Source organism: Netta rufina, assembly GCF_964035555.1.
Source record: "Netta rufina genome assembly, chromosome: 30".
Taxonomy (NCBI): domain Eukaryota; kingdom Metazoa; phylum Chordata; class Aves; order Anseriformes; family Anatidae; genus Netta; species Netta rufina.
The window spans coordinates 121744-138280 of record NC_140154.1 but is presented as its reverse complement, the minus strand read 5'-3'; the positions used below and the strand labels follow the sequence as shown (position 1 = coordinate 138280).

Genomic DNA, 16537 nt, shown 5'->3' with positions numbered 1-16537 from the left:
GAAGTGCCTACAGAGAGTCCTTGCTGCAGCTGGGGTGCAGCACGCATCAATACCCAGTTCCCAGCAGAGAATAGAATGAAGCAGCAAAATTTAAAAATGAGAGATGCTCTTTATTGGACAATACAGTATGGTAGGAAACAAAGAGGCTATAGCCATGGGGACAAGGGATTAGAAATCAGTGTGGCAATTCATACACACAGAAAGCAGTAACCTTTCCCACAGGTGCCTGAGAAAACAGAAGGGGCTGGAAAAATCTTTAGTTGCAGATGAAACATTTGGAGGTTGTAACGTGTTGTGGGCAGAGGCTTTTAGAGCGTCTTGGAGCTCTTTTCCTTGCTGAAGACCCAGGACTGCGGTTTCACAAGGCTGTCCCCATCATCTTAGGGTGAATGAAATGAATGCGTGTGGCCAAGCGTGGCTTTCCCCTTTCAGCAAAGTGCTTCCACTTTGCTTTAAATTTGTGACTCCATGGGGAGAACAAGAGAGGATTGAGGACTGTGCTGGAAGAGGGCCACCGCTGGGGACCGTGACGGCTCTCCAAAGCCCTGTTGGTGACCTGTTACAACCTATGCTTTAGCCAAAAGTGCTTCATATTCTGGCAGTGGGGTCCTAGCCTCCCGCCACTGCCCCAGTGGATGAGGCTGGAGGGAGGAGAGGGTGCAGCTCAGCTATTTACACCATTGATTTGTAGGGCAGCACTTGCTTTCGGAAGGCAGGAAACACACCGTCGTCCACACGGGGAACGCCAGGCTCACCATCCTTATCTGATGGTCTTTTTGCTGGTGGTGGTCTTGGAAACGATCCGCACGCTGCCTCCCGTGCTGGAGCTGACGCCTCGGCTGCTGTTGGAGCTGAAGCTGCTGCCTCCGCCGTAGCTGAGCCCCCCGCCGAAGCCTCCGCTTCCTCCTCCGAAGCCTCCGCCGCCGCCGCTGCTGCTCATGCTGTAGCTGCCGCCTCCGCCGCCCATGCTGAGACCTCCACCCATGCCGAGACCTCCTCCCATGCCGAGACCTCCGCCCATGCCCAGGCAGCTGCCGCCGCCGCCGCCGTAGCCCATCCCGCTGGAGCTGCTCACCACGGCTGCAGGGGAACACGGTGCGTGCCCACCTTAGGGACCTGCAGGTCCCCGAGGCGGGGGTACCTGGCCCATCACCCCCACGGCGGGGGAATGGGTGACCAGGGCTGGAAGGGGGGAAGGTACTTACAGACGCTCACGGCTCCGACTCCCTCTCCAGCAAGCCTGTTGGGGAAGGGGGACGTAAGTGAGAACGAGAAAGCACAGGCAAGATACAGCGCTGGCCACTGGGACCAGCTCATCAGACTTCGTGGCCTTCAGCAGGGACTGTCCTCTGGTGGGGTATGGCTGCATCACAGGTGAAAGGTTACTGCTCACTTTTGTTAGTGCATCGGGTGCCAAGAGCTGGAGAAACCCAGCTTTTCCTAGAAACCTCACATTTTAAAATATCCCCTCTCTCTACCCTCTTTTTAAGTCTCTTGACGCTTCAGGCCTTTGGGGCGAGCTCTGTCTTTGGACCCAAAGAAACGCGCTCGACTCTGAAGAGTAGCACGCAGCAGGACCCCGTGCTTGTCCTCACCTGCTCTCCTCGCCCTCCAGCAGCTTCCTGTAGGTCGCAATCTCGATGTCCAGGGCCAGCTTGACGTTCATCAGCTCCTGGTACTCGCGCAGCTGCCGGGCCAGGTCTGCCTTGGCTTTCTGCAGAGCATCCTCCAGCTCGGCCAGTTTGGCTTTGGCGTCCTTGAGGGCCATCTCCCCACGCTCCTCCGCTTCAGCAATGGCTGCTTGGAGGCTGGCACACTAAAAGAAAGGGAAGCCAATAGCTGTTTAACTTGGGCTACCCAAATCTGAGTATTGCTGTGGTATTGTGGATACTGGCTGGTGGCTCCCAGCATGGCACTGAGAAGTCCTCAGGGGCTGTCAGAAAGGTGTCACAGGGTAGCTGAGCGGGGAGCTGCAGCCATAGTCCAGTTTCCCACAAAAAGAAGAAACATCTGCAGCTCTTTGCTTTGCTGGGGTGACCTGAAAGCTCACAACTTGCTTTCCCAGCAAGAAAGGAGCTATCATAGCACATCCTAACATTAAGGGACCTTCTCCAGTAGGGAGAGACAGAGATGGCCATGCCCTCTTCAGTGCAGGGGGGACCCCTGGCCTTCCAGCCCTGCTCCAAAGCTAGGAGCTGGCTCCTTCCATGCCTGGAGTCTGCCGTCCACCATGCAGGAGCATCCCCACCATACCTGCTTCTTCACGCTCTCAATCTCGTTCCGCAGCCTCTGGACCATCCGGTTGATCTCTGAAATTTCTATCTTGGTGTTACGCAGGTCGTCACCGTGTCGCCCGGCGGAGACCTGGAGCTCCTCGTACTGAGATGCAGAAAGGAGGAAAGCACTGGTTAGGAGCTGTGGGGAGGCTGAGTGGGACTGGGAAGGGTGAGGGGCCTTCAGGGCATGAGGTGCAGGTCTAGGGGGACTACAGCCCTCTGAGCAACCTGCCCATGGAATAGCAGATCAGCCCAAGAGTCCATTGCAACATGCACAGAGATCAGTCTGTTATTCCCGTTACACACCTTGTTTTGGTACCAAGCCTCTGCCTCTGCCCGGCTCCGGTTGGCGATGTCCTCGTACTGCGCCTTGACCTCTGCGATGATGCTGTCCAGGTCCAGGCTGCGGTTGTTGTCCATGGACAGCACCACGGAGGTGTCGGACACTTGCTGCTGCATCTGGGACAGCTCCTGTGGAAGATGCAAAAAAAATGAGTTGTCTGGTCTCAGGGGTGGAAACCATGCTGATGAGAGATGGCTTCGGAGCCCTCTCTGCCAAGCCATTTTCTTGCATTTCTCTGTACTCTGCCTGTCCTTATCTATCATTTCTATCTTATGGCTACATTATAATTTCAAAAAGGTGGTGACTGCTTCCTCTTTTACTGCTGTACAGCACCGAGCGTGATGGACAGAGCTCCAGGACACGGGAAACTGTACAGCGTGGAGCTGTGGAGGATGTTATCGTAGGGAGGGCTGACCACTTACCGCTTCGTAGAGAGCTCTCAGGAAGTTAATCTCGTCTGCCAGCGCATCTGCTTTGGCCTGCAGCTCAACCTTGTTCATGTAAGCACCATCCACATCCTAAAGAAAAGAAAACCAAAGACTTCTGGGTGAAACCACAAAACAAGAGGACACCAGGAGGACCCTATCTCTGCTTCCAGGTTCATTAATCTTTAGGCTTGTTTTTATATTGCTATGATCAAGGCATTTTCTAACATAATGCCAGACACTGGTTGTGAGCCAGAACGAGGTTTTGGGCAGAGGGCAAAGCTCAGACTCATGGGGATGTGACTGGAGTTGGAGTGGGACTGAACAGCAGGCAGCCGGACGGTTTGGCACCGCAGCCGGAGGAGCTACCTCCAGAAAGCAGACAGCTCCTCCGACTGTGCCCAGAGGTGCTGCACCCTTGGCATGGAGCCGGTTGTGCCCATTTGTAGGGTGTCCTGGTTTCAGTTAGAACAGAGTTAATTTTCTTCCTAGTAGCTGGTAGAATGCTATGTTTTGGCTTAGGATGAGGAGTGCTGATAACACCCCGATGTTTTAATTGTTGCAGAGCAGTGCTTATACTAAGCCAATGACATCTCAGGGTATATGGAGGAGTACCCAGCCCTAGCCGTGCCGACACCAGATCCTAATGCCTGACCCAACCGTGGGGTTTGAGGACCCCAGCTCCTGTCAGCTTTGCTTTGGCTCTGTGTGCTGAGCTTCTTTCGTTGCCCTCCCCCTGCTCCCACTTCACTCACCTTCTTGAGAACCACGAACTCGTTCTCTGCACTGGTGCGGCGGTTAATCTCATCTTCATATCTGTAAGGATAAAAAAGGGAGAGAGTTTGGGTGGAAATGAAGAGCTGAGGCAGAGAAGCAGAGGTGGGACCACTCTGGTCCCAAATCAATTCTGGCTCACAGATGTGTTCCTTATTCCCAGCTGTTTACAGTCCAGAGCAGATGCAGAGCAAATGATCACTTACTCTGAACCTGCATGGTGTGAGTAGTCCCAGCTAAAATTAAAAGAATCCAATCACTGCCCTTAAAGTCAAGCTCATGCGTAGATGTGAGCAGGATCAGAGCCCTTTGCAGTAAGAAGCAGCAGCAAGTATTCATGGTGACCTTTGACCAAAGCAAAGTTATGCAAAAGCTTTCAGCCTGGACTGCAACAGCTAATAATGCAATAGTTTGATATTTGATATTTTAATAATGCTAATGGCTCCGAATAACCTGCCGCAGCATTTAATTAAAAAAAAAAAAAAAAAAAGTTCTGTGATTCTTTAACCATGGTTGTGCAAGAGCGGATCATTAAGTAAGCCTCAGATTATGTTTCTGGGGAACTTTTTATGGCTCTGAGCAACATCCTCTCATCAGATAATCAGGGCAGGGCTTAGCTAGAAAGTAGACAGAGCGTGGAGGCTGTTGCAGCAAAGATCTGGATTTGAAAGGCAGGTTTGTGCCAGTCCTTTAACTCTCACTGGCAGAGATATCCCTGCAGCTGGATCTACGGGTGGACAGGAGACGAAGTGAAAATGAGCCTGTGGACTGGGAGATAGCTCCAGACTTGAAACAAAATGCATTCTCTTGCCCAGGTAGTAGCTCCAAAATCCAGACAATATCATTTGTCATTTTTGGACTGATCAGGGTTTCTAAAAGCCTAAAATGCATACCGAGACCTGAAATGTACCCAAGGACAACATACCAGAAGCTAATTCATGTCAGCCCGTCCTGTCAGCTCTAAATGCTGATACATACCCCCCACCCCAAAAATCTATTCACATGCTTAGCTCTCTAGCACAAACATATCTCAATCCTCCAGGGTGTTTTTCTCGAGTTTGCACTTGGCTATCTGGTTGCATAAGGAAGATATTGTTCTCTCCAAACTCCAGCCAAAGAAAATCGAACTTCTTCACCTAAAAAAAGCACCTAAATGTCCCTCATAGTCAGCAGACACCGGCTGGCATGCCCTTAAAATGATTCATCCCGCCTCTGCTGGATGCCTTATCTCAGGATAATCTGGGACTAATTGCCACCCCAGGAAAATTCTTTTCTCTGGTTTACTTGAGGGGGAGCTGAGGCAATGGGCAAAAAAATAGAGCTGAGCATTTTCCACGTGATCAGAGGTGAGTGAGGCCGAGCACATGCGGGTTGCCTGGGCCCCTCTGGAAGCTAGGAACTTCCTTTGCAAAAAGAGAAAATTGGGGATTTTTGGAGCTGGCTGTTTATGGCTGTTTCATCCCCTTTTGCATGTCATTCATACTCATGAGCTACGCATTTTGCTATTTTCAGGTATTGTTTTGGGAAACCCGAGGGATCTGACCAGGAGCTGCATACGGAGCTGCTTCCATGGGTTCATGAATCCTGTGCTAAATGCTGAGCCTGCATGCAACCGACATAGCTACAGGTAACTGCGACCAAATTTAGGTTTTGTATGTTCGTTTTGCTGGGAAGAGGAACCCAGTGCAAACGCAAGGCATGTGCCAGAGAGCACGAACTGCCTGCCCTGATTTTCACATCTGTTAATCTACAGAGCGCAATCTCTTACTTGTTCTTAAAGTCTTCCACCATGTCCTGCATGTTCCTCAGCTCAGAGTCCAACCGTCCCCTCTCTCCCATAAGACTGTCTAGCTGCCGCCTGAGGTTGTTGATGTAGGCTTCGAAAAGGGGCTCCAGGGACTTCCTGGTGACTGTGTGGCCCTGCTCTTGCAGGAGGCTCCATTTGGTCTCCAGCACTTTGTTCTGCTGCTCCAAAAATCGCACCTGAGAAAACAAAAACAGGCATGCGCTGAAACCCGTCCGAACAGCACACAAAACCCCCTGCCAGGGAAAGGAGGGATCATTCAACATGGAAAGAGGCAACAAAGAGACTGGAAATAAGATCTTCCTGCAGGAATTTAGGGCACCAGGTTCTCCAAAGTAGCACAAGCAGCTGAGATGCTTGGGGAGAATTTTCAAGAGCCATTAAGCAGGCCAAACACCTGTAATTGCAACTTTAGCTGTTTCTCCCCCCACTGGATGCTCAGCCCACCTTACTGGTTTAAACTGGTAGTATCCCATTGAGAGGTGTGGAGCTTTGCAATTTTACAACCAGTGCAAGATCCATCCAGTGCCCAGGCAACTTTTTATGGGGAAGGGAGGATTTCCAATTTAGCAAAATGAGGTGCTGAAAAACTCATCCTTGCAAAGAGCATAAAACAATTCTTAGTTTTCTGCCAAACCTGTGCTGTTTGTCGGCTGGGATTAGTTCAGGCAAGCCCCCAAATCCAAAGGAAGTTTCTTCCTGTTCTTCTTTCCCGAGGCAACTGAGAATATGCACGGGCTGCTGTTTAAGACCGAACTCTCACCTTGTCGATGAAGGAGGCAAATTTGTTGTTGAGGGTCTTGATCTGCTCCCGCTCGTGTGTTCGCACCTTCTGGATTTCTGGGTCAATATCCAGCTTGAGGGGTGCCAGGAGGCTCTGGTTGACGGTCACTTCGTGGATGCCACCGGGTGGGCAAACAGGGAACCCGGGGCCACCTCGACCACCAAATCCAGGACCTCCCAGCCCAAATCCACCACCCATCCCATAGCTGCCACCACCACCAGCTCCTCCTAAGCCAAAACCAGCGCCTGCTCCACCACCATAGCCAAGACCAAAGCCAGCTCCTCCACCAAAGCCGTATCCGCCACCGGCTCCGCTCCGTAGACCTCCGCCAACCGAGCTGTAGGAAATTCTTTTACTTCCACCCAAGTTATAGAGACTTCTGCTGCCGAAGCCACCACCAGCTCCGAAGCCTCCTCCACCTCCAGCTCTTCCTCCTCCAACTCTGGAGACAGAGACGGAGCTAAAACTGCTTCTGGTACCACCGCCACCTCCTACGATAGCAGAGCCTGAGCTAAAGCCCCTCATGCCCCCTCCAGTTGATGATCTGTAAGAGATCCGACTCATGGTGGCTTGTTCAATTGGAAATGCAAAGAGCAGGAGGGGAAAAAAAAAGCTGGTGAATAAAAGCTGAGCAGCAGGAAAGGAGCAGAGGGCAACGGAGACAGAAACCCCTGTGATGGGAGAGCTCGGGAGCGTCCTCTTTTATCTGCTTGGAAAACTTGGCACGGGAATTCAGAACTTGACGTGCCTTGCAGCAACTTGCCTTGTCAAACACACCTAGGCTACGGCGAGGCGCTGAAAAATGCATTGTTTGCAGGCAAGAAAGTAACGGAGTGAGGGAGCTCCCCCCACCCCCAAAGCCTGGCGCTCTGAGTCATGAAATGAGAATTGAATGGGACGACTCGCTGAGGTCTGCGCTCACGAGCAGGACGCAACACGATTCTCCCGAGACCCTGGGAGCCAGTTTTCCTTATGCCAGCCAGGGCTCACCCGTTGCAGCGAGCTTCCTTGAGCTGAAGCCTTTGCAAGGTGAAGTTTAGGGTTCCACACATCACACGACAAGCAGGGCAGCACAGACAGGGGCTGATCTTTCCAAGACTGCCTTGTTGCAGTGTGCATGCCCTGTGGTTGGCTTGGGAAAGCTGAGGCTGGAGGTGATTTTACTTCTCAGCACTGCTACTTTGATTTCTTCTGGAAAAGGGCTCTAAAGGATTGCAGGCTGGTGGAGAGGAGCTGGGTGGAAGTTGTCTCCTGGTAGTATTTTCTGGGATCTTACCAAAAAGTTGTTTCTCCTCTTTGCAGGAGGAACTGAGAAATTAGTTATCGTGGCTTTCAAAGACAGCAACGGAATCGCCCTTCCAAAATAATGTAAAACTGCATTAAATAGTACTCTGGCGCTTCTAAAATAGATATTAAAGAGATGATTGAAAGGGCTGCATTTGTTTTGAGTCTTCTCGTCAGGCTGAGGGTTCAAAAGCTCTCTGTGAAGTGGTATTTTTATCACTCCCCCCCATATTTACCCTCTAACCAGCAGTTTCCACGTCACTGCTGGCTCCTTGAGATGTTCTCTCTAGGGGAATTCGCCCACTTTCCTTACAGCTTCCTCCCACCCCTCCTTCACTCTGCTGAGATCATGCAGTCGGATGATTTTCTAAAACATCTTTGGCCCCTTGATCTTGAGCTCTCAGGTGAACCCAGGAGCTGCAATGGGGCTGGGTCGTGTTTTGGGATGGTACAAAGGCAGGAAAGCCAGGACCTCTTCCCTCGTGCCCACAAAACGTGGGTTACAAGAGATGTCCCCTCCTTCCCACCCAAAGCAAGTCTGCAGAACGAACTCAGCTCAGCCACATCCTTGTGCTGTGAGGGCCACCGACCTCCGCCGGGTTGTGTCTCAGTGCACAGTGGAGAGATAAAACTGAATCAAAAAGATTTTTTGAAATTGGCTACGTGAGCAATAAGTACGGGAACTTAATCCAAAATGAGTTGCTTAAGGGTATCTGCAGCATCTCATAGCTTGTTTCTGTTGATGTGCTTCCAACTGCCGTTTTCTCTGTCTGGGAACTTGAAAGAACCTGAGCAGAAGGGATTTTTTTTTGTTTTCCTTATTGCAATCATAAAAGCCGGCGCTCACAACTATCATCTCCTGCAAGCGCTCCTGTCACCCGCCTATTGCCAATAGTGTGAGTCACGAGCACCCGAAGCGCGTTCGGGCGAGCTATCGGGGAGCCGATCACCGGGCGTGCTGCACGGGAGCAAGCCGGGCGGTAGCAAGGGGGTGCTCTCGCCTCGGGAGTGGAGACCGGGAACCCGCCGGGTGCTGCGCAATGTGCTGGAAATGCCAAAATTCCCAGGAAAGCTGCACCCACACTCGCGTGTCCTGAAGCTGCTGCAGCCAGCCCTGAACCCTGATTTCATGGGTGATGCAGGTAACCCCAGTAACTGCTGCTGGTTTGGATCAGCAGCAATCCCAGGAATGTTACCAGGCTTATACTGGTATTGAAACTAAATAAATTGTGTTGGAAATGTGGCAGATGTATGGAGATTTGGTTTCCTAAGCTTGCAGATGGGAGTTGGCACATGTGAGCTGGATCCGGTGGAAGGGGGCCAGGCAGCAGCGGCCGGGAGCCTGCCTTTGACTTCCAAAGAGCTATGCAAAGTCACACCTGGGAACCAGAGCACAGGCTGCAAATGCTTTAATTAAAGAAAAGAGAAAGGATTCATGTTTAAGGCAGTCATTACCTCCCCAGCTCTTCTAGGAAAGCCTGTTGCTGCAGACAACGGTAATTAAGTGGAATATTACAAAGGGCAAAGCAAATGATGGTTTAGGCACAAAAAAAAAAAAAAAAAAAAAAAAAAACACGGAAAATTCTTGCAGTATCTCTCAGTCCCACAAAATTCCCTTGTGTGGTTTTGTCACTTGCATGCACTGTCCTCATCAGATTTGCCCCCTCAGAAGGGAAGGCTGCTCACAGAGCGGGTGCCAGTTTGGGAGGCAGGATTTGTGCAGGGGTTGCCTGCTGGGGGAGGGCACCACTGGAGGAATCATGTCCTGGGGAGGGGGAACGGGGCCAGCCGAGAGGTTTGAGATGTTTGTAGGAGCTTGGCTGCCTTTCAGTATCACCGCCTCTCTTCTGGGCTGTTATTTGCTTTTTTTTTTTCACCCCAAACTGGGAAGAAAGACATTCAGAACTGGTAGGGTTAGTTAAGGTTAGGTTGTCTTTAGCTGCATTGATTCATGCTGTGCTGTGTAAGTCAGCATTAGCACAGGCAAGTACAGAAATCAAGATGACTCACAGTTTATTTTTAACCTTTGCTAATTTCTGACCAATCTGTCCAAAAATTAGCATCCTCCATAGCAGCAGGGGCTGAGGGGTTTTGTCCCCAGACTTTGGTCTCTTTTACTGCGGCTCCCTTGATTTTCTGAGTGAAGGGAGACTGGGTGCTTCTGTGTTTGGGTGCATCTGGGTTTCAGCAAGGTTTTGCTGAGGCACTTGTGAGCGTCTGCTGCAAACCCGCGGGGCTGGTGTGTGCTCACTCACTCCTGCCCATTTGCTGTGCAGGGTTATGAAAAGCTGGGATGTTGAGAGGTCAGAGGAGAGCAAAGCGTCTGACTCTTTGAAATGCAATAAGGTATGAGTGTTTGTCTGAGGTTTTCTTTTTTTTTCCCCTTTTTTTTCCCTCCTTTTACAGTGACCAAAACACCTGCATCATGTGGTAAGTTGCTCAGTTCCATCTCACCGAAACCCATCCTCAGTCTAGATTGTCCTGATAAAATCCTCCCCCAGATGCTAGGTTTTGCTATGTCTTTTGAGAAAGCAAAAATTGAATTTTTTATTTTTTTTTCTGTCTGAGCTAGTAGAGCCATGCAAAAACCTCCCTGTCAAGAAGAAAGGCTTTTGGATTAACCACAGCAATGGGCTAAGAAATGAATGGTGACTAATTTTTTTTGTTGCTTGATGGATAAACCACCCCCCTCCTCCTCTTTTTCCACATTCTTCAGTTTGTTTCGTAACAGCATGCACCTCATTTCAAGCTTTTCAGCATTTATTTTAATCAGAATTTTGAAACTTTTCCCCCAAAAGTGAAATGAAAGCCTCCTCCCGTTCACTCCACTGAACACTGGGAGTATTTCATGCTGCTGGTTGTGCTTTAGAGCAAAAACATGTAGGAACAAATAAATTACAATCCAGTTTTATTGGACATGTTCCCAAAAGAGAGGAAAAGGAAAACAGCATAATTTCGCTATCACTGAAGTATAAAAAGCTGCAATTTTCTTTTTTTAATGGTATTTTCACAAAAATAAAAAAAGACAGAGTGGAGTGCTAGAGGGGCAAATTTTATCAGAAGGGGGGCACTGGTGTCCCTTTGGGTGCCTGCTCCCGCTTGCCGTGTTTTCCATGTGCTGGGCTGAGACCTGACTTCACTTTTTGGTTCCCCAAACACATCTCTTTTGGCAGAGAAACCCACACGGTGAACAGCCGAAATACCCCAAGGAGCAGCATGGACGTGGCCCTTCAGGCTGGTTTTGCAGTGACTCAGAAATCACTCCTAATAGGCTCTGTGCTCCCATAGTAAGGGATATTTTAAGAGGGGCAACGAGCTTGCAAATCACTGCCTGGGATCTTTCAGCAACCTCCTGAGTATTTCTACATAGCAGAAAAAAAATCCCTCACGTGTGTATGAAAACAAGTTGCTTAACTTGAAGGGGTGAGTTTGGTTCATTCCAGCAGGGAGGGCAAAGCAGGCTGGATTGAAGCCAAGGTCCCAGCCTGTCCCTGGTCTTCTGCAGGCCAGAACCGTGAATGCAAAACCAAGCTAAAAAACCCAGTTATTGCATCTGCACCACTTTTTGATCTGTGTTGGCTGATGGCTGTCAGGTAGCTGCAATTACAAACTGCTCAGACTCATTAAAAAGCAAACCAATCCCCCAAAGGACAATTCCCAATTCAGAAAATCACTTAGAGTTGTGTTTGCCTTTTAAACCTGTTTCAGGTATTTTGAGAGATCTGGTTAGCTCATGCTCTGCTGTTTTTCTTGAGGTGGGACCCAAATGCTTAAGAACTATGGTGCAAGGAGCCGGGGCAGAGCAGGTGGAGGAGTGGTGGTGTGCGGGGGCGATGCGGGAGCAAGGCAGAAGCGATGGTTTCAGGGAGGGTCTGGCGCCGGTTTTACTCAGGCTGTGTAGCATTCTTCAGGCTTTGGCTTTTTATGCTCTTTTTGCTGGAGGAGGTTTTGGAGACGATTTTCACACCTGGGTTGGTGCCTTTTGCACTTCCAGAGCTGAAATTCCCCCCTCCGGTGCTCAGCCCGCTGCTGCCGCCACTGCCACCTCCTCCGTAGCTAAGACTGCTAGGGATGCTGAGACTGCTGCCTCCTCCAAATCCTCCTCCAAGACTACCACCACCGCCGAGTCCAAGTCCTCCTCCATTTCCAAAGCTGTAGCCTCCACGGCCACCGCCTCCTCCAAGACCAAAACTGCTTCCACCGCCTCCTCCAAGACCAAAACCACTTCCACCGCCTCCTCCAAGGCCAAAACCGCTTCCACCGCCTCCTCCAAGGCCAAAACCGCTTCCGCTGCCTCCTCCGCTTAGGCTCAGTCCACCAAATCCTCCTCCCAGGCCACCTCCACCAGCTGGTCCAGAGCTGGAGCTGATCACTGCTGCAGGAAGATACAACCAGAGGGTTGAACATCTGCTCTGGCAACCCCCTAGTTCCAGAAAGCACCATCATCGGGACTTGGACCCATGGGACTTGAACCCAACTTCTGTCCCCACCCGCTACTGGCTCTGGTAGGCTCTGAATGTCTTACATGGAGCAATTGGGTAAAACCTCCCTTTTCCCAGGGTTGCTCAAAGGCTCTGCTCCCAATGGGCCCAAGGCACAATGAGCACAGTGATACTTACAGTAGCTGATGGGGTTGAGTCCCTCGCCGCTCAGCCTGTTGGAGGGCAGACAAAGGGGAGGTCAGAGACAAAGTACAGAGGCAGGTGGGGAAACCAATCTGCTGGCAGGGGAACAGTGATGTTCACTATTCCTTCTGCAGGGATTTTGTTCCCACCTGCTCTCCTCGCCCTCCAGCAGCTTCCTGTAGGTCGCGATCTCGATGTCCAGGGCCAGCTTGACGTTCATCAGCTCCTGGTACTCGCGCAGCTGCCGGGCCATGTCAGCTTTGGCTTTCTGTAGGGCATCTTCCAGCTCTGCCATCTTTGCTTTGGCATCCTTGAGGGCCAGCTCCCCACGCTCCTCGGAGTCTCCGATGGCCGTTTGCAGCGTGGCACACTGCAAGGGGAGGGGTTGGAACTCCTGACTGCTGCTTGTCTCTTTGGGTAAGACTCAGCCAAGGAAGAAAACTGTTCTGGCCAGGGTGTTTATGAGCAACAGTTAAGACTGGGGTCATTCTACCATAGCTAGCATTGCTGGAGTTGAAATGCCAATCTACAAGAATGATTTTGTGCATGGTGTGGTGCAGTACCCTTTCTGGTACATCATGCTCTGCAGCTGCTGATGTCTCTCCAATCAGCAGCGTGGTGCCAGACAGCAGAGAGCTGCTAAGGGACCACAGAGCAGTGCTCTGTGGGCATCTTTTGCCATTCCTACCTGGTTCCTCGTGTTCTCTATCTCTGCCCGGATCCTCTGGATCAGCCGGTTGAGCTCAGAGATTTCCCCCTTGGTGTTGCGCAGGTCATCCCCGTGCTTCCCAGCTGTGGCCTGCAGCTCTTCATACTGAGGTTCAGGAGGAAGAGTGAACAGTCTGAGCTCTCCAAGCAGGCAAGATGTGGCTTAAACAGCCTCACACAGGGACAGCAGTGACTTTTCCCAAAAATACATCCACGGCATCCAGGGGTCTGCTCACCTTGGTTTGGTACCAAGCCTCTGCCTCAGCCCGGCTCCTGTTGGCAATGTCTTCGTACTGAGATTTGACTTCGGCTATGATGCTGCTGAGGTCCAGGTCCCGGTTGTTGTCCATTGACAGAATGACAGCAGTGTCGGACACTTGCGCACTGAGCTGAGCCAGCTCCTGTGGGGAAGCACACAGGGTTCCGTGCCAGCTGTACTTACCTCTTCACGCGCCACGGAATGGCAGTCACTGCCCGGGGTGGCAGCAGGACGGAAATCAGGGGAGGGGGTGTCTGTACCGCATCATAGAGGGCTCGAAGGAAGTTGAGTTCATCGGTCAGCGCATCCACCTTGGCCTCCAGCTCCACCTTATTCATGTAAGCAGCATCCACATCCTGGAAAAGAACAACTGTGGGCCTGTCTGCAGCACCTGGTAGCTCTTTTTTAGCTCAGCCAAGGACTGACCAAGCCCAGAAATGGGCTTGGGACCTGGGATTCCTTGGGACCTGGAATTCCTGGCACTGCCAAGCATCTTCATTTCTACGTGGTCTGTTCAGCCCAGGTGAGCATGTACATTGTAGGACAAGAATTTACTTCCATCCTCTTTCAACCCCCTTCATTCCTTTCCCCCAAAACCATAACTCAACTGTCAGCTTTTAAAGGACAAGGATGCAGCTCCATGAGATCTCCCACCCTCTAGGGCTCTCCCAGCCTATGCAATGCTCAGCATCCGTTAAAACTCCTGTCTCACCCACCTTCTTCAGCACCACAAATTCATTCTCTGCTGCTGTGCGTCGGTTGATTTCCTCTTCATATCTAGAGGGGTAAAGGGAAAGACGTGCTGGATCATGTCTCAATAAACAGAAAAGTTGTACAGGGAGGACTACGAGGTTATTTGGGCTGGGTATGACGTTTTAAGTAAAGCAGTTGCAGAGGGTTTTCCTTTGCAAGTCTCATCACAAGTTGTCATGTCCTGGCTGAGCCTGCATTTTCTGATTGGAAAAAATTGATGGACCATTTTTCCCCTGTTGTGCCAGAAGGCAGGGGTTTTGCAGGGACAAGTCCCTCATGAGAGCTGTTTATTAGAGGGAGATTCATCAGGTGCCCTGTTACGGTCTAGAGCACAGACTGGAGATCCTTTTTTTTCTCTTTCTCATAGAAAGTTTGATGAATATCTCAGACTAGGTGCTTGTCCTTGAGAAAGCTAGGTTTAAGTGAGATGAATCCTACTGCCTAATGCTAAACTGAACCATTTGCATCCCATTTCACCCCAGGCTGCCTGGATGTGCCACTGAACAGGCACTCACTTGTTCTTGAAATCCTCAACAAGGTCTTGCATGTTCTTCAGCTCCCCATCCATGCGTCCTCTCTCGTTGAGCAGGTTGGCCAGCTGCTTTTTCAGGTTGTTGATGTAAGCCTCGAAGAGTGGGTCCAGGTTGTTTTTGCCTGCACTGGTTTTTTGACCCTGGTCCTGCAGGAGGGTCCATTTGGTCTCAAGCACCTTGTTCTGCTGCTCCAGGAAGCGGACCTGAGCATTGGGAAGCAGAAGGGGGTTAGCATAATAAGCCTGTGAGGGTGCTGATGGCCAAGGGGCAGTAACTGGGACTGATGAATAGCACAAACCAAGTGAATCCCAAACCAGGAGTGTTAAATCCAGCTGTGAATATCATCCAGATTACCCAGTGCTATGTTTGCCCATCCAGTAGCTAAGCAAATTTGCCACTGGTGGACAATTCTAATTAGAGACAATTTAATTCAGGAAGCCAATGAGTAATCATTAGAAAATGTGGGTTCAGCTCTTTCATCACTTGCTTTCTTTAACATCCTTCGTTTTTTCCTTCTTTGCAAGTGATATTTATCTTCCTTCATTAATGCTAATATTGAGTGCTACAGGTTAAAAGACAGGTACTTAATTGCCTTTTCTATTGCTCATGTGTACTACATATAAGGTATTTAGACAAAGAAAAGCTGAGAAAGGACTTAAGTTGAGTCTATATAAGAAGGACCTTAGCTTTCAGACAATAAAGCTGGACACAAGAAGCAGCACCTCTGCTGTGATTCCTTGCAGAGACAGCTAGGCTAAGCAACTGGCTTACTGTAATTTGAGATAATTTATTTCTCAGGCACAAAACCTGAATCCTTGTTACTAGTTTTCAAGGTCTAGCTTTCTGCCTTGTAACTGTTCAGAAGTAGGCTCTTTTTTGATTACTTTATTAAAACATGCAGATAGGAAATATGCAATAGACTGAAGATTTCTGAAGCCGTATTTTTGTAGATACAAGACTGTCTTGCTCCCTAGCACGGTTCCACAGCGCTTGGTGAAATCTCACCTTGTCAATGAAAGAAGCAAATTTGTTGTTGAGGGTCTTGATTTGCTCCTTCTCATCTTTCCGCACCTGCTGGATGTTTGGGTCGATCTCCAGGTTCAGGGGTGCCAGGAGACTCTGGTTGACCGTCACTTCTTGGATGGTACCAACTCCCGGTGGGCCACCACCAAATCCCGCTGGACTCCTGCCACCACCCAGCCCTCCACCAAGTCCTCCCAGGCCCCCTGCTCCACCAAAGCCAAACCCTCCACCACCTCCCTGTCCCCCACCAAAGCCAAGCCCACCAGCACCTCCACCCAAGCCATATCCGCCACCTCCACCACCGAGACCAAGTCCAAAACCACCGCCAGCTCCGCCGCCACCAAGTCCACCGCCGCCACCGGCTCCACCCCCGAAAACAGTCCTGTAGCTGCTTCCAACCCCGATGGATATCCTCTTGGTACCACCAAGGTTGTAGAGGCTCCTGCTGCCGAACCCACCGCCACCGCCACCTCCTCCAATGAGCCTTCCAAAACCTCCTCCACCTCCGCCAGATCGTGCCACAGACATCGAACTGAAGCCAGCCCTGTTGCCACTGGGAATGACGGCTGAGGCAGCGCTGTAAGATCTGCCTCCACCGCCGGCTCTCATGCTGCACGTCTGCCGGTTCATCGCAGCAGGAGATCACGGCCTGGCACAGGCACAAAGCAGCAAGTTGGGAGAGTGCAGCTCTCTGATGGAAGGGGGTGCAGGATGCCCTTTTTATCCCTCTGGGGATCTGGGCTTGGTTGCATGGAAGTCCAGAGATCAATTTAGTGCCTTCATGGTTTTGACATGCCAGGCAGCCAGCTGTCTTCTTGAAACTTGTTAAACAGTGATTGCACTCAAACACACCTCTTGGAGCCAGTGTGAATCTGCTCAGCTAGAAGAGTTATCTAACTGTGATTTCTGGCAGGAATTGCTCAGCCCTATTGCAAAGCTGCTATAT

General features: G+C 50.6%; 2 protein-coding genes across 2 annotated transcripts; both read right to left on the bottom strand.

Annotated features, from left to right (window-relative positions):
* Positions 1 to 760: 760 nt before the first annotated feature.
* On the bottom strand, positions 761 to 6979 carry LOC311220158 (keratin, type II cytoskeletal 5-like; the record flags this gene model as incomplete). The annotated part of the gene is made up of 9 exons (XM_084303618.1): positions 6386 to 6979; positions 5587 to 5801; positions 3800 to 3860; positions 3042 to 3137; positions 2583 to 2747; positions 2254 to 2379; positions 1596 to 1816; positions 1206 to 1240; positions 761 to 1080 (listed from the first exon to the last, which is right to left on the bottom strand). The coding sequence occupies exons 1-9, from the start codon at positions 6968 to 6970 to the stop codon at positions 761 to 763; spliced, it is 1824 nt and encodes a 607-aa protein (XP_084159744.1). The 5' UTR covers positions 6971 to 6979.
* Positions 6980 to 11574: 4595 nt separating this feature from the next.
* LOC311220142 (keratin, type II cytoskeletal 75-like) lies at positions 11575 to 16221 on the bottom strand (the record flags this gene model as incomplete). The annotated part of the gene is made up of 9 exons (XM_084303593.1): positions 11575 to 12065; positions 12310 to 12344; positions 12465 to 12685; positions 13004 to 13129; positions 13260 to 13424; positions 13543 to 13638; positions 13999 to 14059; positions 14551 to 14771; positions 15574 to 16221. The coding sequence occupies 9 exons, from the start codon at positions 16219 to 16221 to the stop codon at positions 11575 to 11577; spliced, it is 2064 nt and encodes a 687-aa protein (XP_084159719.1).
* Positions 16222 to 16537: the final 316 nt, after the last annotated feature.